We start from the raw sequence: 25,194 nt of genomic DNA, 5'->3' as shown, positions 1-25,194 counted from the left end.
TGATGTGGCCACCAGCTGCATTAAGTACTGCAGTGCATCTCCTCCTCATGGATTGCACCAGATTTGCCAGTTCTGTTGTGAGATGTTACTCCACTCTTCCACCAAGGCACTTGCAAGTTCCCAAACATTTCTGGGGGGAATTGTCCTAGCCCACACCCTCCGATCCAACAGGTCCCAGACGTGCTCAATGATTGAGATCCGGTCTCTTCGCTGGCCATGGCAGAACACTGACATTCCTTTCTTGTAGAAAATCACACACAGAACGAGCAGTATGGCTGGTGGCATTGTCAAGCTGGAGGGTCCTATCAGGATGAGCCTGCAGGAAGGGTACCACATGAGAGAGGAGGATGTCTTCCTTGTAATGCACAGCGTTGAGATTGCCTGCAATGACAACAAGCTCAGTCTGATGATGCTGTGACAAACTGCCCCAGACCATGACGAACCCTCCACCTCCAAATCGATTCCGCTCCAGAGTACAGGCCTCTGTGTAACGCTCATTGCTTTGACGATAAACGCGAATCCGACCATCACCCCTGGTGAGACAGAACCGCGATTCATCAGTGAAGAGCACTTTCAGCCAGTCCTGTCTGGTCCAGCGACGGTGGGTTTGTGCCAGTAGGCGACGTTGTTGCCGGTGATGTCTGGTGAGGACCTGCCTTACAACAGGCCTACAAGCCCTCAGTCCAGCCTCTCCCAGCCTATTGTGGACAGTCTGAACACTGATGGAGGGATTGTGTGTTCCTGATGTAACTTGGGCAGTTGTTGTTGCCATCCTGTACCTGCCCCGCAGGTGTGATGTTTGGATGTACCGATCCTGTGCAGGTGTTGTTGTACGTGGACTGCCACTGAGAGGACAATCAGCTGTCCGCCCTGTCTCCCTGTAGCGCTGTCTTAGTACGGACATTGCATTTTTTTGCCCTGGCGACATCTGCAGTCCTCATGCCTCCTTGCAGCATGCCTAAAGGCACGTTCACGCAGATGACTCAGTAGAAAGGCCTCTTTAGTGTCCTAAGTTTTCAAATACTGTGACCTTAATTGCCTACCGTCTGTAAGCTGTTAATGTCTTAACGACAGTTCCACAAGTGCATGTTCATTAATTGTTTATGTTTCATTGAACCAGCATGGGAAAGTGTTTAACTTGTTCACGCTACCAGGTTCCCCAAGGGCACCCCCCACGCTCAACTCAAAAGATGGCGCACAGAATGCAAAAATATTCTTAGAAATATTTAACCTCCACACATTAACAAGTCCAATAGCTCAAATGAAAGATAAACACCTTGTTCATCTACCCAGCGAGTCAGATTTCTAAAATGTTTTACGGCGAAAACATAGCACATATTTATGTCAAACCACCACCAAAGACACAGCCAATATATAGCCATTTTGGGCACGCATTTCCTCCAAAGGGGGCAGTATTCTGCCTATCCTTAACTGGTTTAAACCATTAACAATGAAGATCTGTGAAGTTATTTAGATATTTACGAATTATCTTTGAAAGACAGGGTCCTGAAAAAGGGATATTTATTTTTTTGCTGAGTTTCTTTCATGTTTGAATACACAAACAATATACAACACATGAATAACATGGAAGTATGCATTTAATGCATTTATTAATAAATGACTGAAATTAGTGACTCCATGCGGGAATTTAAGGACGAGACAATATGAGTAGAATGCATGACAGTTAATGGACATGGCACAACAACTATTTGTCATCAATCTGGATATAGCCTACTGTAAACACTGTCGTGGAAATTCTACACCGGGACACTGGAAGTTAATCTTAAATTAATCATTATTTTTTATCAGCTTGCTGGAGAGGTTCCAACCAACTCAATGCACCAAGTACACATGTCAATCAGGTGCTCTACTGGGGCAGTCCCGTTAGTTCTCTTATATACAGACAAGTTATATTTGAATGATTTAGCTTTTTCATCATTCATATTTAATTCATCATTAACGTTTGTTTCATTTATGTGACCGACATATACTGGGTCATGCACGTAACAGACCAATCAATACCTCACGAGGCTTCTTCTCTCTAAGCTGAGACCTTGAAACTGAGATATCTTTTGTTCTCAAAACAAGGGTCTGGGTGTACTGACAAATTGCAGATACTGCAATCAATCACTTGCATGAACACATAAATTGATTATTAGAAAAGCACAAACATAGAACACAGAAATTTGTTAATAGAAAAGCACAAACATACATTTTTTTTATCACGTTCCCTCCTTGTATCACTCAATCTGTGATAATTATCATTACATTTTAAGGTAAGCATTATATTATAGCTTCTATCAAAAGGTCTGATACTTCTATCAAAGTAAGGGAAATCAACACATAAAACCAGACACTTCATAATTTCAAACCCTTCATTCTGGGTTTTTGTAAAACCATGGCTTATTAAGACCTTCGCTTCATACAGTTACACAAATGCTTCATTACACAATTTCATTTATGGATTCTGACAATTGCATTTCAGCTGGGGCTTTTGTCGCGAGTGGCTGTTAACTACGGGATCAGTGTCCCCCCATGGGACGGTTGAGCTAATGTAGGCTAATGTGATTAGCATGAAGTTGTAAGTAATAAAATAAATCCCTGGACATAGACATATTTGATATTGGCAGAAAGCTTAAAGTCTTGTTAATCTAACTGCACTGTCCAATTTACAGTAGCTATTACAGTGAAAGAATATCATGCTATCTTTTGAGGAGAGTGCACAAATTTGAACATGAAAGGATATTAATAAACTATTTAGGCAGATTTGGGCAGTCTTGATACAGCATTTTGAACAGAAATGCAGTGGTTCATTGGATCAGTCTCAAACTTTGCACATACACTGATGCCATCTAGTGAACATAATTTAAATTGCACCTGGGCTGGAATAATACATCATGGCCTTTCTCTTGCATTTCAAAGATGATGGTACAAAAATTACAAAAGAACGGTTGTATTATCTTTTACCAGATCTAATGTGTTATATTCTACCACATTCCTATCACATTTCCATAAACGTCAAAGTGTTTCCTTTCAAATGGTACCAAGAATATGCATATCCTTGCTTCAGGGCCTGAGCAGTTAGACAGGCAGTTAGATCTGGGTATGTCATTTTAGGAAAAAATTGGGGTTAAACAACAGGTCTACACCTAAGGTGTAACCTGTTGTTTTCGGCGCACGTGACAAATAAACATCGATTTCATTTGATTAGGTTTCATATTTTGAAGAGTTTATGTCCAAAGGACAGTTAGTACAGACCTGTATGTCAATGCAACAGGTCAAAAAGATTAAGATTACAGAGAGGAGCTTTGAGATGGTTTACTTCAGAAGGTGTCTATCCAGCTTTACGGGACACCGTATCATCTGATGTGTCTGAAGTATAATTCTGTATACGGATGGGTTTATCAAGACTTCCTGCCCAAAATGCAGTAATCTTGATTAAGATTAAGAATTTTTAGGACTGATCAATTTTTAGGACTGATTAAGATCTGCAAACTAAGAACATGTTTATTTTCTTTCTTCCAGGACTTCCAAGTTTTTTTTAACGTGTTTATCAATAATTCTGCATCTCTCCATTTTTAAATGCTTTCTGAGGCAGGTGCTTTGGGAGTTAGTATAAAGGTTACCGAAGTTGGCTGTTGAAGGAGGCCCAAATTAAGTAAGGCTTGGCCATTTTGTTTGTTTTTACCTGTTATGAATGTTTGTTAATGGTGTAAAATGCTGCTTTATTGTTTGGGGTCTTTTATTTTGGTTTGAGTGGGTTTTTCACAGGTTAGAAATTATGTACCTTATTAAAGGGCACACAAATTAAATGTTCTGAAGTATCTATTGTCCGAGTTTTGGTTGCACACATGTAAATTCTCTTGATAGAAAATGTCATTTAAATCCCAATGTAAACCTGATACACAAAATGTTTGACATTTTTGAAATATCTTTAAATAATTTTTGAGGTACAGGGAAAGAAACAATCACACAATGGGGTTGAATGACCTCTGACCTCTGTTCTGACTTTCTGGTGAGGCCTGATCACCCTCACTAAAGAGACTAGACATTGGTTGAGATTGAAATGGGCTATGTAAGCACTAATAACTTGCAGAAGTTTATAATTTAGCAATAGTCCTATGTGTGATTTGAACCACGAGAACGACAGAGAGCGAGTGCTGGCCCTGACTGAGGGACACCTGTCTCTAGTCTATTTTACTATTTATTGAATTACCTTATGGGATACAATTAAGTTAAGATGGAGTCATCAAGGGTTGTAATTCTAATTGTATTTGTTATTTTGATTTAACAGGCAGTGTTGTTGTTTTTTTCATCCACTTTGAACATGTGCCATTGGGAGGATGAACAGAAACACCAGAAGAATGAGTTCTCAGAGGTATCAGGTTGATTGTGGAGGTCTGCACACTGCAAAATGTATATCACTTTAGACTAGAAATGCATTGAAATACTGATCTGTTATCAATAACCTTAACAGATCTAAGCACACAAGATATGTGGAAGCAATAGGTATTTCACATCTGTGCAGATGAAAGGCAGGAGAAAAGGAGAGGAAGCCACTTTAGTCTATTGGGATGCATTCTGGCAGGGATTACATCTCCCTCTACTGATCCATACAGAGATAAAGACATCCAATACACAAACCACTAACCAGAGCACTGAAATAAACAATACACTGTGGAGACAGGCAGAACAGTGCAGAATCTGGGTAGAGGATCGTTATGATGACAATGGTGGAGTTGACAACAAAGTTGAAAATGATTTAGTTACTGTACACTTTGGAAAAATAGTTTCAAAAGGGTTCATTGCGGAGGGATTAGGGTTCTACCAAGAACCATTTTGATCAGAATAACTGTTTTTGGAAGACAATTGTTTGTAAAGCAAAGAGTTCTACCTAGAATCTTTAACATCCTATGAACTGTTTTTGGAACAAAGGGTTCTTTGATGATTATTTGGAAGACATGAAGGGTTCTACATAGAAACATATCATATTTCCCAGCTCGCTCTATTGCAGGGAGATGACAGAATTAGTTGTTTTAATGTGATATCTGTGTTTTTTGCATGTTCACTGAAAATAAATATAAAAGCAACACGCAACAATTTCAAAGATTTTACTGAGGACATCACTCAAATAAAATAAATGCATTATGCCTTAATCTATGCATTTCACATGACTGGGAATACAGATATGCATCTGTTCGTCACAAAAACCATTAAAAAAAGGTAGGGGATTGGATCAGAAAACCAGTCAATATCTGGTGCAAGGACCATTTAACTCATGCAGTGCGACACATGTCCATCGCATAAAGTTGATCAGGCTGTTGATTGTGTTCTGTGGAATGTTGTCCCACTCCTCTTCAATGGCTGTGCGAAGTTTCTGGATATTGGCGGGAACTGGAACATACTTTAGTACAAGTTGATCTAGAGCATCCAAAACATGCTCAATGGGTGACATGTCTGAGTATGCAGGCCATAAAAGAAAGAATATAGATCCTTGCGACATTTGACTGTGCGTTATCACGCTGAAATATGAGATGATGGCACCGGATGAATGGCACGACAATGGGTCTCAGGATCTCATCAGGATGTGCATTCAAATTGCCATTGATAAAATGCAATTATGTTCGTCATCTGAAGCTTATGCCTGCCCATACCATAACCTCACCGCCTCCATGAGGCACTCCGTTCACAACATTGACATCAGCAAACCACTCGTCCACATGACACCATACTTACTGTCTGCCATCTGCCCAGTATAGCTGAAACCGGGATTCATCCGTGAAGAGCACACTTCTCCAGTGTGCCAGTGGCCATCGAAGGTGAGCATTTGTCCAATGAAGTCAGTTACGATGCCGACTGTCAGGTCAAGACCCTGGTGAGGACGACGAGCACGCAAATGAGCTTCCCTGAGACGGTTTGAGCCGAAATTCTTCTATTGTGCAAAACCACAGTTTCATCAGCTGTCCAAATGGCTGGTCACAGACAATCCCACAGGTGAAGAAGCCGGATGTGTACTGTAGTGTCACAACAACCTTTGCTTTGGCTCCACCTCCTGTACAGCTCAGGCTTTCGACGTCGCCGGCCTTCTAGCTGCTGCCAAACCTACTGCTGGCAAACGCCCTTCACTCATCAACCCCGGGCATGTCTCATCATCATTACGCACGTCTGGTTCCAATCCCCACTCTATCACTGTAAATATACTCCCTCTGTCATTTGTCTTTGTCTGTCATTGTAAATGTTACTTTTTTTCCTGAGATGAATCTCTCCTACCATTTCCTGAGTACTTCATATTTTGTACTTTGTGTTCGCCCTGTGCCTATTTGATATATGATGCTTAAATAAATTCTGAAGTTTTAAACTTTTGACTGCTTCCTGCCTACTCCTATCTACACCAGTGACATATAGGTCCTGGGATGGCATGATTACACATGAGGCCGGTTGGATGTACTGCCAAATTCCCTAAAATTACGTTGGAGGCTGTTTATGGTAGATAAAGGAACATTCAATTTTCTGGCAACAGCTCTGGTGGACATTCCTGTAGTCAGCAGGCCAATTGTACACTCCCTCAAAACTTGGACATCTGTGGCCTTGTATTGTGTGACAAAACTGCACCTTTTTAGAGTGACCTTTTGTTGTAAGCAGCACAAGGTGCACCTGTGTAATGAGCATGCTATTTAATCAGCTTATTGGTATGCCACACCTGTCAGGTGGATGGAATATCTTGGCAGGGGATAAATGCTCACTAAGAGGGATGTAAACAAATTTGTGCTCAGAATTTGAGAGAAAATATGCTTTTTTTTGTGAGTATGGAATATTTCGGGGATCTTACATTTCAGTTTATGATACATGGGACCAACACTTTAAATGTTGCGTTTATTTTTTCAGTATACATTGATTGGTTGATATATTTTATGTTACACAAAGATAAATTACCCTTCCCTACCCTAGCAGTCATTCTAAATGCAGGCTGCAGGTGATTAACAATTCCACTTGTTGGATATCCTAACTCTGGCTGGATTCCAATAGGAATTACACATCAATTTTCAAGCCAGTATAATGTGACTTGCAGGCCTGATGTGGCCTGTAAACCAGGAGATTCCTAACACCAATGTATTTGGGTATAACGCTTAAACAAAGGCATTCTGATATATGTTAATAAAAAGAAAAAAGATTTCACCTTTATTTAACCAGGTAGGCAAGTTGAGAACAAGTTCTCATTTACAATTATGACCTGGCCAAGATAAAGCAAAGCAGTTCCACACATACAACAACACAGAGTTACACATGGAGTAAAACAAACATACAGTCAATAATACAGTAGTAAAATATGTCTATATACAATGTGAGCAAATGAGGTGAGATAAGGGAGGTAAAGGAAAAAAAAAGCCATGGTGGCGAAGTAAATACAATATAGCAAGAAAAACACTGGAATAGTAGATTTGCAGTGGAAGAATGTGCAAGGTAGAGATATAAATAATGGGGTGCAAAGGAGCAAAATAAATAAATAAATAAATATAGTAGGGGGAGAGGTAGATGGCTAAATTATAGATGGGCTATGTACAGGTGCAGTAATCTGTGAGCTGCTCTGACAGCTGGTGCTTGAAGCTAGTGAGGGAGATAAGTGTTTCCAGTTTCAGAGATTTTTGTAGTTTGTTCCAGTCATTGGTAGCAGAGAACTGGAAGGAGAGGCGGCCAAATGAAGAATTGGTTTTGGGGGTGACCAGAGAGTGACAGTGACCTGCTGGAGTGTGTGCTACAGGTGGGTGCTGCTTTGGTGACCAGCGAGCTGAGATAAGGGGGGACTTTACCTAGCAGGGTCTTGTAGATGACCTCGAGCCAGTGGGCTTGGCGACGAGTATGAAGCGAGGGCCAGCCAACGAGAGCGTACAGGTCGCAGTGGTGGTTAGTATATGGGGCTTTGGTGACAAAACGGATGGCACTGTGATAGACTGCATCCAATTTATTGAGTAGGGTATTGGAGGCTCTTTTGTAAATGACATCGCCGAAGTCGAGGATCGGTAGGATGGTCAGTTTTACAAGGGTATGTTTGGCTGCATGAGTGAAGGATGCTTTGTTGCGAAATAGGAAGCCAATTCTAGATTTAACTTTGGATTGGAGATGTTTGATATGTCTGGAAGGAGAGTTTACAGTCTAACCAGACACCTAGGTATTTGTAGTTGTCCACATATTCTAAGTCAGAACCGTCCAGAGTAGTGATGTTGGACAGGCGGGCAGGTGCAGGCAGCGATCGGTTGAAGAGCATGCATTTAGTTTTACTTGTATTTAAGAACAATTGGAGGCCACGAAAGGAGAGTTGTATGGCATTGAAGCTCGCCTGGAGGGTTGTTAACACAGTGTCCAAAGAAGGGCCAGAAGTATACAGAATGGTGTCATCTCCATAGAGGTGGATCATCAGCATCAGCTGACTGGATTTGGGAGAAGGAGAAATGGGGAAGGCTTGGATGAGTTGCTGTGGGGGGTCCAGTGCTGTTGACCGCGGTAGGGGTAGCCAGGTGAAAAGCATGGCCAGCTGTAGAAAAATGCTTATTGAAATTCTCAATTATAGTGGATTTATCGGTGGTGACAGTGTTTCCTATCTTCAGTGCAGTGGGCAGCTGGGAGGAGGTGTTCTTATTCTCCATGGACTTTACAGTGTCCCAATTTTTTTTTGAGTTTGTGTCGCAGGAAGCAAATTTCTGCTTGAAAAAGCTAGCCTTAACTTTTCTAACTGCCTGTGTATATTGGTTTCTAGCTTCCCTGAAAAGTTGCATATCACGGGCTCTATTCGATGCTACTGCAGAACGCCATAGGATGTTTTTGTGCTGGTTAAGGGCAGTCAGGTCCGCAGAGAACCAAGGGCTATATCTGTTCCTGGTTTTACATTTCTTGAATGGGGCATGCTTATTTCAGATGGTGAGGAAGGCATTTAAAAAAAACAGGCATCCTCTACTGACGGAATGAGATAAATATCCTTCCAGGATACCCCGGCCAGGTTGATTCGCCTGTTCGCTGAAGTGTTTCAGGGAGTGTTTGACAGTGATGAGTGGAGGTCGTTTGACCGCTAACCGATTACGGATGCAGGCAATGAGGCAGTGATCACTGAGATCTTGGTTGAAAACAGCAGAGGTGTATTTAGAGGGCAAGTTGGTTAGGATGATATCTATGAGGGTGCTCGTGTTTACGGCTTTGGGGTGGTACATGGTAGGTTCATTGATAATTTGTGTGAGATTGAGGGCATCAAGCAACCTCTCTCATCATCACCCAGTGCCTGTGCTTACCTCCGCTGTACCCGCACCCCACCATACCCCTGTCTGCGCATTATGCCCTGAATATATTCTACCATGCCCAGAAACCTGCTCCTCTTATTCTCTGTCTCTGCTTTAGCACACTCTGCTAACCCTGATGTCCTTGCCGTGTCTGAATCTTGGCTCAGAAAGGCCACCAAAAATTCTGAGATTTCCATACCCAACTATAACATCTTCTGTCAAGATAGAACTGCCAAAGGGGGAGGAGTTGCAGTCTACTGCAGATATAGCCTGCAAAGTAATGTCATACTTTCCAGGTCCATACCCAAACAGTTCGAACTACTAATTTTGAAAATTACTCTCTCCAGAAATAAGTCTCTCACTGTTGCCGCCTGCTACCGACCCCCCTCAGCTCCCAGTTGTGCCCTGGACACCATTTGTGAATTGATCGCCCCCCATCTAGCTTCAGAGTTTGTTCTGTTAGGTGACCTAAACTGGGATATGATTAACACCCCGGCAGTCCTACAATCTAATCTAGATGCCCTCAATCTCACACAAATCATCAAGGAACCCACCAGGTACAACCCTAACTCTGTTAACAAGGGCACCCTCATAGACGTCATCCTGACCAACTAGCCCTCCAAATACACCTCCGCTGTCTTCAACCAGGATCTCAGCGATCACTGCCTCATTGCCTGTATCCGCTATGGAGCCGCAGTCAAACGACCACCCCTCATCACTGTCAAACGCTCCCTAAAACACTTCTGTGAGCAGGCCTTTCTAATCGACCTGGCCCGGGTATCCTGGAAGGACATTGACCTCATCCCGTCAGTTGAGGATGCCTGGTCATTCTTTAAAAGTAACTTCCTCACCATTTTAGATAAGCATGCTCCGTTCAAAAAATGCAGAACTAAGAACAGATACAGCCCTTGGTTCACTCCAGACCTGACTGCCCTCGACCAGCACAAAAACATCCTGTGGCGGACTGCAATAGCATCGAATAGTCCCCGCGATATGCAACTGTTCAGGGAAGTCAGGAACCAATACACGCAGTCAGTCAGGAAAGCTAAGGCCAGCTTCTTCAGGCAGAAGTTTGCATCCTGTAGCTCCAACTCCAAAAAGTTCTGGGACACTGTGAAGTCCATGGAGAACAAGAGCACCTCCTCCCAGCTGCCCACTGCACTGAGGCTAGGTAACACGGTCACCACCGATAAATCCATGATTATCGAAAACTTCAACAAGCATTTCTCAACGGCTGGCCATGCCTTCCGCCTGGCTACTCCAACCTCGGCCAACAGCTCCGCCCCCCGCAGCTACTCGCCCAAGCCTCTCCAGGTTCTCCTTTACCCAAATCCAGATAGCAGATGTTCTGAAAGAGCTGCAAAACCTGGACCCGTACAAATCAGCTGGGCTTGACAATCTGGACCCTCTATTTCTGAAATTATCCGCCGCCATTGTCGCAACCCCTATTACCAGCCTGTTCAACCTCTCTTTCATATCGTCTGAGATCCCCAATGATTGGAAAGCTGCCGCAGTCATCCCCCTCTTCAAAGGGGGAGACACCCTGGACCCAAACTGTTACAGACCTATATCCATCCTGCCCTGCCTATCTAAGGTCTTCAAAAGCCAAGTCAACAAACAGGTCACTGACCATCTCGAATCCCACCGTACCTTCTCCGATGTGCAATCTGGTTTCCGAGCCGGTCACGGGTGCACCTCAGCCACGCTCAAGGTACTAAACGATATCATAACCGCCATATCATAGCAGCCGTCTTCATCGACCTTGCCAAGGCTTTCGACTCTGTCAATCACCATATTCTTATCGGCAGACTCAGTAGCCTCGGTTTTTCGGATGACTGCCTTGCCTGGTTCACCAATTACTTTGCAGACAGAGTTCAGTGTGTCAAATCGGAGGGCATGCTGTCCGGTCCTCTGGCAGTCTCTATGGGGGTGCCACAGGGTTCAATTCTTTGGCCGACTCGTTTCTCTGTATATATCAATGATGTTGCTCTTGCTGCGGGCGATTCCTTGATCCACCTCTACGCAGACGACACCATTCTATATACTTCCGGCCCGTCCTTGGACACTATGCTATCTAACCTCCAAACGAGCTTAAATGCCATACAACACTCCTTCCGTGGCTCTGCTCTTAAACGCTAGTAAAACCAAATGCATGCTTTTCAACCATTCGCTGCCTGCACCCGCACGCCTGACCAGCATCACCACCCTGGATGGTTCCGACCTTGAATATGTGGACATCTATAAGTACCTAGATGTCTGGCTAGACTGTAAACTCTCCTTCCAGACTCATCAAACATCTCCAATCGAAAATCAAATCAAGAGTCGGCTTTCTATTCCGCAACAAAGCCTCCTTCACTCACGCCGCCAAACTTACCCTAGTAAAACTGACTATCCTACCGATCCTCGACTTTGGCGATGTCATCTACAAAATTGCTTTCAACACTCTACTCAGCAAACTGGATGCAGTTTATCACAGTGCCATCCGTTTTGTCACTGAAGCACCTTATACCACCCACCACTGCGACTTGTATGCTCTAGTCGGCTGGCCCTCGCTACATATTCGTCGCCAGACCCACTGGCTCCAGGTCATCTACAAGTCCATGCTAGGTAAAGCTCCGCCTTATCTCAGTTCACTGGTCACGATGGCAACACCCATCCGTAGCACACGCTCCAGCAGGTGTATCTCACTGATCATCCCTAAAGCCAACACCTCATTTGGCCGCCTTTCGTTCCAGTACTCTGCTGCCTGTGACTGGAACGAATTGCAAAAATCGCTGAAGTTGGAGACTTTTATCTCCCTCACCAACTTCAAACATCTGCTATCTGAGCAGCTAACCGATCGCTGCATCTGTACATAGTCTATTGGTAAATAGCCCACCCATTTTCACCTACATCATCCCCATACTGTTTTTATTTATTTACCTTTCTGCTCTTTTGCACACCAATACCTCTACCTGTACATGGCCATCTGATCATTTATCACTCCAGTGTTAATCTGCAAAATTGTAATTATTCGCCTACCTCCTCATGCCTTTTGCACACAATGTATATAGACTCCCCTTTTTTTCTACTGTGTTATTGACTTGTTAATTGTTTACTCCATGTGTAACTCTGTGTTGTCTGTTCACACTGCTATGCTTTATCTTGGCCAGGTTGCAGTTGCAAATGAGAACTTGTTCTCAACTAGCCTACCTGGTTAAATAAAGGTGGGAAAAAAAAAAGGATGGCTGGGGTGTTAAGCATGTTCCAGTTTAGGTCACCTAGCAGCACGAGCTCTGAAGATAGATGGGGGGCAATCAGTTCACATATGGTGTCCAGAGCACAGCTGGGGGCAGAAGGTGGTCTATACCAAGCGGCAACGGTGAGAGACTTGTTTTTTAGAGAGGTGGATTTTTAAAATTAGAAGTTCAAATTGTTTGGGTACATCTTTGCAGTAGATTGCAATATCGCAACCTTTGGCCCTTCTATCTTGTCTGAAAATGTTGTAGTTAGGGATGAAGATTTCAGAATTTTTGGTGGTCTTCCTGAGCCAGGATTCAGACACGGCTAGAACATCCGGGTTGGCAGAGTTTGCTAAAGCATTGAATAAAACAAACTTAGGGAGGAGGCTTCTAATGTTAATAGGCATGAAACCAAGGCTATTACGGTTACAGAAGTCATCAAAAGAGAGCGCCTGGGGAATAGGAGTGGAGCTAGGCACCGCAGGGCCTGGATTCACCTCTACATCACCAGAGGAAAAGAGGAGGAGTAGGATAAGGGTACGGCTAAAAGCTATGAGAATTGGTTGTCTAGAACATCTGGAACAGAGAGTAAAAGGAGATTTCTGGGGAGATAAAATAGCTTCAAGGTATAATGTACAGACAAAGGTATGGTAGGTTGTGAATACAGTGGAGATAAACCTAGGTATTGAGTGATGATGAGAGAGATATGAGTCCAGTGAGTAGTGATTCAGACAGCTAGCCGGGCCATCGGTAGCAAGCTAGCATAGGATGGAGTTCTGTTTTTAGCCACCTTGTGCGTTTCCATAGGTAGATTAGTGCGGTTCCGTGTGGTAGAGGGGATCAATTCGATTGGCAAAATAGATATAGTTTTAGTGACACAAGAAAAATTGTCCAATAGACCTATTCAGATAGCAGACAATAAAACAGCTAACGATTAGCGGGCCGCAGATGGGCGTTTAGGTAACGTCGCGATGGAGGGGCCAGTTGGATAACTCCCTCGGGCAGATAACGTTGGTAGTCCAGTCGTGAAGGCCCGGTGGGGCTCCGTATTGGCAGTAAAACGGGTCCGGATAGGCGATTGTAGCCCAGGAGTGGCTGATGAAACACTTCAGCTGGCTAGCTCCGGAATAATTGATGTTTGCTCCGGGATCGACGTAAGCCAATAGTCACACGGATAGCAGCTAGCTAGCTGCGAGATCCAGGCGTAAATGTCCAGAGCTTGCGGTTGAAATCCGGGGATATGGAGAGAAAAATAGGTCCGGTATGCTCTGGTCTGAGTCGTGTTGTACAAAACTGGCGATAGCTTTTCGAGCTAAAGGATAGCTGATGACCACAAACCGTGGTTAGCTGAATACTAACGTTAGCCAGTAAACTGGCTAGCTTCTGGCTAGAGAGGCTAGCTTCTATTGTTGCAGGAGAGTGTTTTGAAGTTTGAAATTAAAATATATAAAAGATAGGCGAAGAAAGGTGTTAATATATATATACACGGGACACGACAAGACGAGGACAAAGGACGTCTGACTGCTATGCCATCTTGGGTAATAAATATGTATGTAATATATTGTCATAAATGATTATAATTTAAAAGCTAATAAGGCTGTTGGAACTGTTCATAGAAGGTTCTAGGAAGAACCCTCCCAAAGATAAAAGGGTTCTCGGGTAGAATCCTTCATAGACAGTTCTAGAAAGAACCTAGATGATAAAATTGCTCTTGTTAGAACCCTTCAAAGAGTTCTAGGCAGATCCATTCATAGAGGGTTCTAGGTAGAACTATATTCAGGGGGTTCTTTGAAGAAACCTACATAAAGGGTTCTATATTGAACCCTCTACAAAGGGTTCTATCCATCACCGAAAAAGGGGTCCCTTATGGCAGGGGTGTCAAACTCTGTATGGTTCTACTTTTCCAAGAGAGTAGGTGGTAATTATTACGGTCATCACTGTGCTTACCAATGAGATGCTGATGTGGTCGATTATAACAAGCCTTATTATACAGCTAAATGGCTGTCATTTGTCTGTGCCCTACTGAGTGAGGATGTTCACTGGTTATTTCTCCATGGTTGGTGATGGAGACTGGGGAGAGGGTCAGATGGAGAAAGAGGTGGTCAGACAGGGAGATGCTGCTGGATGCGCAGCCTGCTGGGCATTGTGCCCTCCTCTCCCTTGTGGTCAGCCCCTTGGCACGTCAGTTGGCAACATGCTGTGACTCTGTCCCGGCAACAGTGTCACAGCGTTGGTCCTCAGCCACGGCGGTCTGAGCCAATCAGAGCACTTACGATGCCAGATTACACGAGAGCCAGCCTATTGGGAGGCTGGGTGAACTCAGTCTGTTCCCTCCCATATGTGAATTCCTTCAAACCCTCCAGACATACACACACACACACACACACACACTCACAGATATTCTTGCTGACATATGCAGACATTTTGAGAATAACTGTCTCTTCCTCTGTATTCGTGGGGACCTTCCCTGAATGCAGCCAGCTAATATTTTCAGTTGTTTTCCGAACTGTGAGCATCTGCATACAGACCAGTGACCACTGCCACACATGATTGGCCTTTCACATGGGAAATGAACCAGCCCACAGTCAGATGCACCACAGTCTTGTGGCGTCCTCTAGTGGGCAACAATGGTGTTACAGTGATGAAACAAAGTGCATGACAGCAAACGGGGGAAATAAGATATTGTATTTAATTAACACAAGCTGTCTCCAATCTGGTTGTGCGTGTGTGTGTGTGTGTGTGTGTGTGTGTGTGTGTGTGTGTGTGTGTGTTGGGGGGCTCACCTAAGCCAGGGGAGGCTGATCTACAACTAGTATTCTCTGCCAAATAATAGGCTCTGTGTGATTAAGATTCACACAGAGATATGCCTCCCCTGGCTAAGGTGAATCCCCCCACCAAATACACACCGCACAACAAGACTGTGATTGATTGATTGATTGATTGATTGATTGGAGAAAGCTTGTATCAATTAAATAACTTTTCCTAGGGTTTTCTACCAGCAGCAAACCCAGTGTATCATGCTGTAAATTCAAGTAAAAAGTACCAGAAAAACAACAACCAAAAAGCATGGTCCTACTTATGTGGTCTTTTAATGTTGTTCTCTATATGTATGTATATCAAATCACATATGAAACATAATTTTAATTCTTACTAATGGTATATACTTTTTAACATAATTTAAAAATAACACACAAGAGGGAGGAGGACAAAGTAGGTGGTTTGAAATAATGTTTTATTATCAGCAGATAATTCAGCAATAACTGGTGTCTAAATACTTCATCATAGAGAGTAATGGTATGCTTTATTTAATAGAGGTTAAACATCCATTTTTATCTCTGCTCAAAAATTTGCATTAACAAGAAATGAGAGCAAGTAAGCACCTCCACATTGTCTGTCTTTGTGGGGAATAAAAACAAGAACACTTCCCTGTCATCAAACCTGCAACAGGAAACCGTAAGAAATTCAAACTATGCAATTTTCTTAAGAAACGTGTTGTGATTGTATAAGAAAAGGTTGAAATAAAAGGTTTCATTTCCAGTTGAACTCCTAGAGATCCATCATATGGAAGTGTCCTGAAGTCATCATTTTGTCTGGAAAAAAGAAAAGAAAAATATTAGTATAAGTTGTGAATACCTTGTAACGCTTGTTTTATATTCAAAATGTAACTGTGGCTTAACCAGCAATAAAATGTGAGTCGCGTGATAATGAGGTTGCAGTGACATACAAAACAACAACATATAGCCTCGGGGTAGACCCATTAGATTTATATTGAACATGAAGATAATCTGAATCCCCTCTGTGTGGGATGACATTCCATGTCTGAAACTCAACAGGTGCTTCAACAGGTCTTCAATGCAGTAAAGACACACTGGGACATAAGAATGCATTCTTATATTTAGTGTTTTACGCTAATCGCACAAACATACAGTATATTGCACTTCAAAGCTAAGCAGTGAAAACCTGTGAGGTGGTTAATATCCTCCCTCTCACCTTGACCAGAGTGACTGTGAAGCTGTAGAGGAGGGAGATGAGGAAGAGGACCAGGAAGATGCAGGCCATGTTCCAGTTCTCCTCTGCAGTGTCCGCCAGAATGGGATCAGACCTGTTCTCGTCAAAGAAGACACCCTCCACCTCAAGGAGCTCTACTCAAAATGAAAGAGGAGGTTTTCATTGAGAAAGTATTGCAAAAACAGGCTAGCCTGGAATCCAAACTGTAATATTCTACTATAATGATGAAAGAGGCTAGAAACAGGCTAGCATCAGGAAAATGTTCTTGTATCAGAATTGAGTGAACAGACAGACACCTGGTTTGGATATGTTCAGGGCCAGAGTCTGGGTGGTGTGGGTCACCCTGCAGGTGTAAACAGCCCCCGGTGTCCAATCCTGGTGTGCCAGGCTAAGGTGGCTCCTGATGCCGAACTTTCCTCCTGGTGCCCTGTAGGGGGTACTAGTGTTGTTGTTCCACAGCTCTGTGACGTTGTCCAGCAGCCAGGTGATGTTGATGTCTGAAGGGCTGAAGCCAAGCACCAGGCAGACGAGCTCACTGGGACCCTGGAGCAGGGTTGCTGTTGGTGCGGTGGGGGTCACTGAGCCTGGAGAGAGAGAGATAGTGAGAGTCATGGAAGGAGAGACTGGAATGGATGAGACTGGGGAGAGAGGGGGCTATATGACTGATAGTCTGGAAGAGAAACTGGGTGGATAGAGGGGGGGCTGCATGACTGATAGTCTGGGAGGGGAGAGAGGGGGCTGCATGACATAGTCTGAGAGAGAAACTGAGTAGAGCATGGATGCTGGATCAGGACAGGAACTGGGGTAATGATATTTGATCATGGGAAAACTAGGTTGGAGTCATTCAAACGCGTTTTTCAACCACTCCACACATTTCTTGTTAACAAACTATAGTTTTGGCAAGTCGGTTCGGACATCTACTTCGTGCATGACAAAAGTAATATTTCCAACAATTGTTTACAGACAGATTATTTCACTTATAATTCACTGTATCACAATTCCGGTGGGTCAGACGTTCACATACACTAAGTTGACTGTGCCTTTAAACAGCTTGGAAAATTCCAGAAAATGATGTCATGGCTTTATAAGCTTCTGATAGAATAACTGACATCAGTTGAGTCAATTGGACATGTACCTGTGGATGTATTTCAAGGCCTACCTTCAAACTCAGTGCCTCTTTGCTTGACATTATGGGAAATCAAAATAATCAGCCAAGACCTCAGAAAAACAATTGTAGACCGACACAAGTCTGGTTCATCCTTAGGAACAATGTCCAAACGCCTGAAGGTACCATGTTCATCTGTACAAACAATAGTACGCAAGTATAAACACCATGGGACCACGCAGCCATCATACCTCTCAGGAAGGAGACGCGTTCTGTCTCCTAGAGATGAATGTACTTTGTTGCGAAAAGTGCAAATCAATCCCAGAACAACAGCAAAGAACCTTGTGAAGATGCTGGAGGAAACAGATACAAAAGTATCTATATTCACAGTAAAAAGAGTCCTATATAAACATAACCTGAAAGACAGCTCAGCAAGGAAGAAGCCACTGCTCCAAAACCACCATAAAAAAGCCAGACTACGATTTGCAACTGCACATGGGGAGAAAGATTGTACTTTTTGGAGAAATGTCCTCTGGTCTGATGACACAAAAATAGAACAGTTTGGCTATAATGACCGTCGTTACGTTTGGAGGAAACGGAGTGGGAAGGCTGCCGTTACAGTCAAGGGGGGTCTGTGCATATTTGTAAACAACAGCTGGTGCAAGGAATCTAAAGAAGTCTCTAGATGTTGCTTGCCTGAAGTAGAGTATCTTGTGATAAATTGCAGATCACACTATCTGCTTGGAAAATTTTCAGCAATACTTTTGGTGGCTGTTTATTTACCACCACAAACGGATGCTGGCACTAAGACCGCACTCAGTCAGCTGTATAAGGAAATAAGCAAACAAAAAAACGCTCACCCATTGGCGGCGCTCCTAGTGGCCGGAGACATTAATGCAGGGAAACTTAAATCAGTTCTACCTAATTTCTATCAACACGTCAAATGTGAAACCAGAGGGAAATACATTTTAGATAATCTGTACTCCACACACAGAGACGCATACAAAGCTCTCCCTTGCCCTACATTTGGTAAATCTGACCACAATTCTATCCTCCTGATTACTGCTTACAAGCAAAAATTGAAGCAGGAAGCACCAGTGACTTGGTCTATAAAAAAGTGGTCAGATGAAGCAGATGCTAAACAATAGCACAGTTTTGCTATCACAGACTGGAACATGTTCCGGGATTCTTCCAATGGCATTGAGGAGTTCACCACATCAGTCACTGGCTTTATCATTTAAGTGCATCGAGGATATTGTCCCCACAGTAGTTGTACGTACGTACCCCAACCAGAAGTCATGGATTACAGGCAACAATCACACTGAGTTAAAGGGTAGAGCTGCCACTTTCAATGTGCGGGCCTCGAACCCAGAAGCTTATACGAAATTCCTCTATGCCCTCTGATGAACCAACAAACAGGCAAAGCGTCAATACAGGGCTAAGATTGAATCGTACTACACCTGCTCCGACGCTCGTCTTATGTGGCAGAGCATGCAAACTATTACAGACTACAAAGGGAAGCACAGCCGCGAGCTGCCCTATGACACGGGCCTACTATATGAGCTAAAGCACTTCTATGCTCGCTTCGAGGCAAGCAACACTGAGGCATGCATGAGAGCATCAGCTGTTCCGGACAACTGTGTGATCACACTCTCCATAGCCGACGTAAGACCTTTAAACAGGTCAACATTCACAAGGCTGCGGGGCCAGAAGGATTACCAGGACGTCTGCTTCGGGCATGTGCTGACCAACTGGCAGGTGTTTTCACTGACATTTTCAACATGTTCCTGATTGAGTCTGTAATACCAACATGTTTCAAGCAGACCACCATAGTCCCTGTGCCCAAGAACACAAAGGCAACTTGCCTAAATGACTACAGAACCGTAGCACTCACGTCCGTAGCCATGAAGTACGTTGAAAGGCTGGTCATGGCTCACATCAACACCATTATCCCAGAAACCCTAGACCCACTTCAATTTGCATACTTCCCAAACAGATCTACGGATGATGCCACCTCTATTACACTCCACACTGCCCTTTCCCACCTGGACAAAAATAACACCTATGAGAGAATGCTATTCATTGACTACAGCTCAGGGTTCCACACCATAGTACCCTCAAAGCTCATCACTAAGCTGGGACTAAACACCTCCATATAAGCTGGATCCTGGACTTCCTGATGGGCTGCCCCAGGTGGTGAAGGTAGGTAGCAACACATGTGCCACGCTGATCCTCAACACTGGAGCCCCCAGTGGTGCGTGCTCAGTCCTTTCCTGTGCTCCCTGTTCACTCACGACTGCATAGCCAGGCACAACTCCAACACCATCATTAAGTTTGCAGACGACACAACAGTGGTAGGCCTGATCATGGACAACGACGAGACAGCCTATAGGGAGGAGGTCAGAGACATGCCTGGTGGTGCCAGAATAACAACCTCTCCCTCAATGTAACCAAGACTAAGGAGATAATTTTGGACTACAGGAAAAGGAGGACCGAGCACACCCACATTCTCATCGACGGGGCTGCAGTGGAGCAGGTTGAGAGCTTCAATTTCCTTGGAGTCCACATCACCAATAATAATTAATAATAATAATAATAACAAACTAGAATGGTCCAAACACACCAAGACAGTCATGAACAGGGCACGACAAAGCCTATTCCCCCTCAGGAAACTAAAAAGATTTGGCATGGGTCCTCAGATCCTCAAAAGGTCCTACAGCTGCAACATCGAGAGCATCCTGAGTGGTTGCATCACTACCTGGTAAGAGGGTAGTGCGTACGGCCCAGTACATCACTGGGGCTAAGCTGCCTGCCATCCAGGACCTCTAAACCAGGCAGTGTCAGAGGAAGGCCCTAAAAATGGTCAAATATACCCAGTCACCCCAGTCATAGACTGTTCTCTCTACTATCGCATGGCAAGCGGTACCGGAGTGCCAAGTCTAGGACAAAAAGGCTTCTCAACAGTTTTTACCCCCAAGTCAATAGACTCCTGAAAAGGTAATCAAACGGCTACTCAGACTATTTGCATTGTGTGCCTCCCCAACCCCTCTTTGACGCGTCTGCTACTCGCTGTTCATCATTTATGCATAGTCACTTTAACTATACATTCATGTACATACTACCTCAATTGGCCCAACCATCAGTGCCCCTGCACATTGGCAAACTGGGCTATCTGCATTGTGTCCCACCACCCACCACCCGCCAATCCATCTGTTACGCTACTGCTACTCTCTGTTTATCATATATGCATAGTGACTTTAACCATATCTACAAGTACATACTACCTCAATCAGTCTGACTAACCAGTGTCTGTATGTAGCCTCGCTACTGTTATAGCATCGCTACTGTACATAACCTCACTACTGCTATTTTTCACTGTCTTTTTACTGTTGTTTTTCTTGATTTACTTACCTATTGTTCACTGAATACCTTTTTTTTTTTTGCACTGTTTGTTAGAGCCCTTTAAGTAAGCATTTCACTGTAAGGCATTTCACTACACCTGTTGTATTTGACGCACGTGACAAAAAAAACTCTGATTTGATTTGCTGTGTTGTCATGTGTTGCTGCCTTGCTATGTTGTTGTCTTAGGTCTCTCTTCATGTAGTGTTGTGTTACCTCTCTTGTCATGATGTGTGTTTTGTCCTATGTTTATATTTTATTTATTTATTCATTTTTAATCCCAGACCCCATCCCCACAGGAGGCCTTTTGCCTTTTTGGTAGGCCGTCGTTGTAAATAAGAATTTAAATAAAGGTTAAGTAACATTTAAAAAAAATACAAATATATGATCACAAAGTTCCATGCTAACCTTTAACATTACTAGTCTTCTCTGTGGAGTTGAAGCAGCGATGTTCAGCTCTGCATGTTATTGTGTTCAGGGTTTTCCATTGGCTTGAGGGAAGAGTCAGGTTACTGCTGATGCTCTGAGTTGTGCTGCTGGCCTGGTTCACTGGGGTCCTGCTGGTTGGGTCTTTTCCATCCAGAAGCCAGGACACTTTGGCGTCATATGCAGAGTGGACCACACATGTAGCTGTTACCTCAGTCTGTGTCATCACTGTCCTGAATCTGGGGGTCTCCAGGTGGAGGGATGGAGTAGACGAGGGAAACGCTGAGAGCAAAACAGATGAATGTGGAGATAAAATCGTAAAATAGTGTTTTATACTCCAAGGTAATTAGGTTTTGATTTATGACTTTTGAAGCAAAACTTTAAACAGGTAAGGTGCTTCTGTGAGTTTACAAACTACCTGTGCATAAACTGGTGCTCTTCCTGGCAGTTTTCTGAAGATCTTTGTCATCTACCTCACAGATGAAGTCCTTTCCCTCATTCCACTCCTGCTGTGTTACTGTGATATGACTGGTTAGTGCCACATGTCCGTCTTCTCCCATCCTTATCTCATTGTCTGCTGCAGACCTCTGTTCAGACCCAGAGAGCCACTTGATCTGAGGGTTGAAGCCCCACCCAGAACACATGAGTTTCTGGGTCCCTGAGCCAGACGACTCCTCACTGGGGACAAGAAGGAGTTCCATGGACAGTTCACCTGGAAAGAACACCATTTCCTTTTTCAATTTTAGCCCTGGAGTGCTGAATGAATATCATGCAACAAACAATGGAAACATAATTTCATGTTGGTAGGTCTTTCTACATTTTCAAGCATTTGAGAAGGTATAATTGGGTCAGATGAGAGAAGTTCACTCACCAAAAAGCTTGACTTTGGAGCTAGACACCAAGCTGTTGGAGAAACCTTGGTTAACTTTACAGGTGAAAGTGTTGTCTGTCTTCCAGTGTGATTTGGGGATAGAGAACCGTCTGGTGAGTGAATGGGGGCCTTTGGAGGCAGGCAGATCCACATACTGTTTCTCAGGGAAATCAACCCCATTGGCCTGAAAGGTGACATAGAGGTCACTGGAGGAGAGTTGTGTGATGGCACACTCCAGCACAGCACTGTCTCCCTTCAGTAACTCTGGGAGAGACCTCTTGATCAGAACTGTGGTAGTGCTGCTCACTGCAGGTCCTGGAGAACACACACAGAGGAGAGGGGTAAACAGGAGAAAGGAACACTGATCTGGCTTCAGTGTCAATAATGTCTACTTTTTATGGGGGAGGACAGAAGAATACTGAATGTTTTGCTGTACTTATCTCTGTATATATCTCATTCAAAGACTCAATCATGGACATTCTTACTGACAGCTGTGGCTGCTTTGTGTGATGTATTGTTGTCTCTACCTTCTTGCCCTTTGTGCTGTTGTCTGTACCCAATAATGTTTGTACCATGTTTTGTGCTGCTACCAAGTTGTGTTGCCACCATGTTGTTTTTATGTTGTGTTGCTACCAATTGTGCCAGAAGAAATGGCAGCAGTTTTACAGGCACCCAACCAATTGTGCTATTATGTGGGGATTTTTCATGTTATTTGTAACTTACTTCGTACATAATGTTTCTGCAACCGTATCTTACTGCAAAAAAGAGCTTCTGGATATCAGGACAGCGATCACTCACATCGGATTAGACAAATAATTTTTCTTCAACAAGCAGGACGCACAGGACATTCTCAGAACACCCGACAAGGCCAACAACCCAGTTATTTTCAAGTGGAAGAGACACAGGTACAGAGGACACAGAGCGGGGTGCTTCGTAAGGATCCGCAGAAAGCGAGTGGGATGCTGCCGTTAACGTCAATATTACTCGCCAATGTGTAAACATTGGACAATAAATTAGATGAGGTACGATCACGAATATCCTACCAACGGGACATCATAAACCGTAATATCTTATGTTTCATGGAACCGTGGCTGAATGATGACATGGATTTTCAAGCTAGCGGGAAATACGGTGCACCAGCAAAATAGAACCGCACACTCCGGTAAGACGAGGGGGGATCTGTGCATATTTGTAAACAAAAGCTGGTGCACGAAATCTAAAGAAGTCTCTAGATTTTGCTTGCCTGAAGTAGAGTATCTTGTGATAAATTGCAGACCACACTATCTGCCTAGAAAGTTTTCAGCTATACTTTTGGTGGCCGTTTATTTACCACCACAAATGGATGCTGGCACTAAGACCGCACTCAGTCAGCTGTATAAGGAAATAAGCAAACAAGAAACCGCTCACCCAGAGGCGGCGCTCCTAGTGGCCGGAGACTTTAATGCAGGGAATCTTAAACCAGTTCTACCTAATTTCTATCAACATGTCAAATGTTCAACCAGAGGGAAAACAATCCTAGATCATCTGTACTCCACACACAGAGACGCGTAGAAAGCTCTCCTTGCCCTACATTTGGTAAATCTGACCACAATTCTATCCTCCTGATTCCTGCTTACAAGCAGAAATTATAGCAGGAAGCACCAGTGACTCGGTCTATAAAAAGGTGGTCAGATGAAGCAGATGCTAAACTACAGGACTGTTTTGCTATCACAGACTGGAACATGTTCCGGGATTGTTCTGATGGCATTGAGGAGTACACCACATCAGTCACTGGCTTTATCAATAAGTGCATCGAGGACATTGTCCCCACAGTGACTGTACGTACAGTGGGGAGAACAAGTATTTGATACTCTACCCATTTTGCAGGTTTTCCAACTTACAAAGCATGTAGAGGTCTGTAATTTTTTATCATAGGTACACTTCAACTGTGAGAGACGGAATCTAAAATCCAGAAAATCACATTGTATGATTTTTAAGTAATTAATGAGCTTTTTATTGCATGACATAAGTATTGGATCACATACCCACCAGTAAGAATTCCAGCTTTCACAGACCTGTTAGTTTTTCTTTTAAAAGCCCTCCTGTTCTCCACTCATTATCTGTATTATCAGCCCAGAACTACACGGCAGGACCTTGTCAATGACCTGAAGAGAGCTGGGACCACAGTCTCAAAGAAAACCATTAGTAACACATTACGCCGTCATGGATAAAAATCCTGCAGTGCACGCAAGGTCCCCTTGCTCAAGCCAGCGCATGTCCAGGCCCGTCTGAAGTTTGCCAATGACCATCTGGATGATCCAGAGGAGGAATGGGAGAAGGTCATGTGGTCTGGTGAGACAAAAAATTGAGCTTTTTGGTCTAAACTCCACTCGCCGTGTTTGGAGGAAGAAGAAGGATGAGTACAACCCCAAGAACACCATCCCAACCGTGAAGCATGGAGCTGGAAACATCATTCTTTGGGGATGCTTTTCTGCAAAGGGGACTGGACGACTTCACCGTATTGAGGGGAGGATGGATGGGGCCATGTATCGCGAAATCTTGGCCAACAACCTCCTTCCCTCAGTAAGAGCATTGAAGATGGGTCGTGGCTGGTTCTTCCAGCATGACAACGACCCGAAACACACAGCCAGGGCAACTAAGGAGTGGCTCTGTAAGAAGCATCTCAAGGTCCTGGAGTGGCCAAGCTAGTCTCCAGACCTGAACCCAATAGAAAATCTTTGGAGGGAGCTGAAAGTCCGTATTTCCCAGTGACAGCCCCGAAAGCTGAAGGATCTGGAGAAGGTCTGTATGGAGGAGTGGGCCAAAATCCCTGCTGCAGTGTGTGCAAACCTGGTAAAGAACTACAGGAAACGTATGATCTCTGTAATTGCAAACAAAGGTTTCTGTACCAAATATTAA

General features: G+C 43.8%; 1 protein-coding gene across 5 annotated transcripts in view; it reads right to left on the bottom strand.

The window, feature by feature from the left end:
* Positions 1–15,702: 15,702 nt before the first annotated feature.
* LOC118375938 (uncharacterized) overlaps positions 15,703–25,194 on the bottom strand; it is a 35,108-nt gene continuing 25,616 nt past the window's right edge. For 4 of the 5 annotated variants that reach the window (XM_052519344.1, XM_052519347.1, XM_052519343.1 and 1 more), the window contains 6 exons: positions 22,297–22,611; positions 21,844–22,137; positions 21,408–21,707; positions 16,792–17,079; positions 16,478–16,629; positions 15,703–16,077 (listed from right to left, as the gene is read on the bottom strand). In XM_052519344.1, the coding sequence (XP_052375304.1) occupies positions 16,069–16,077; positions 16,478–16,629; positions 16,792–17,079; positions 21,408–21,707; positions 21,844–22,137; positions 22,297–22,611 (1,358 nt within the window). In that variant the 3' untranslated portion in view covers positions 15,703–16,068. The remainder of the gene's footprint in view (positions 16,078–16,477; positions 16,630–16,791; positions 17,080–21,407; positions 21,708–21,843; positions 22,138–22,296; positions 22,612–25,194) is intronic. The other variant, XM_052519346.1, reaches the window with a different exon arrangement.

Source organism: Oncorhynchus keta, chromosome 5 (assembly GCF_023373465.1).
Source record: "Oncorhynchus keta strain PuntledgeMale-10-30-2019 chromosome 5, Oket_V2, whole genome shotgun sequence".
Lineage (NCBI taxonomy): Eukaryota > Metazoa > Chordata > Actinopteri > Salmoniformes > Salmonidae > Oncorhynchus > Oncorhynchus keta.
Note: the sequence above shows the minus strand (reverse complement) of the source record. Positions and strands in the feature narration are given on the sequence as shown.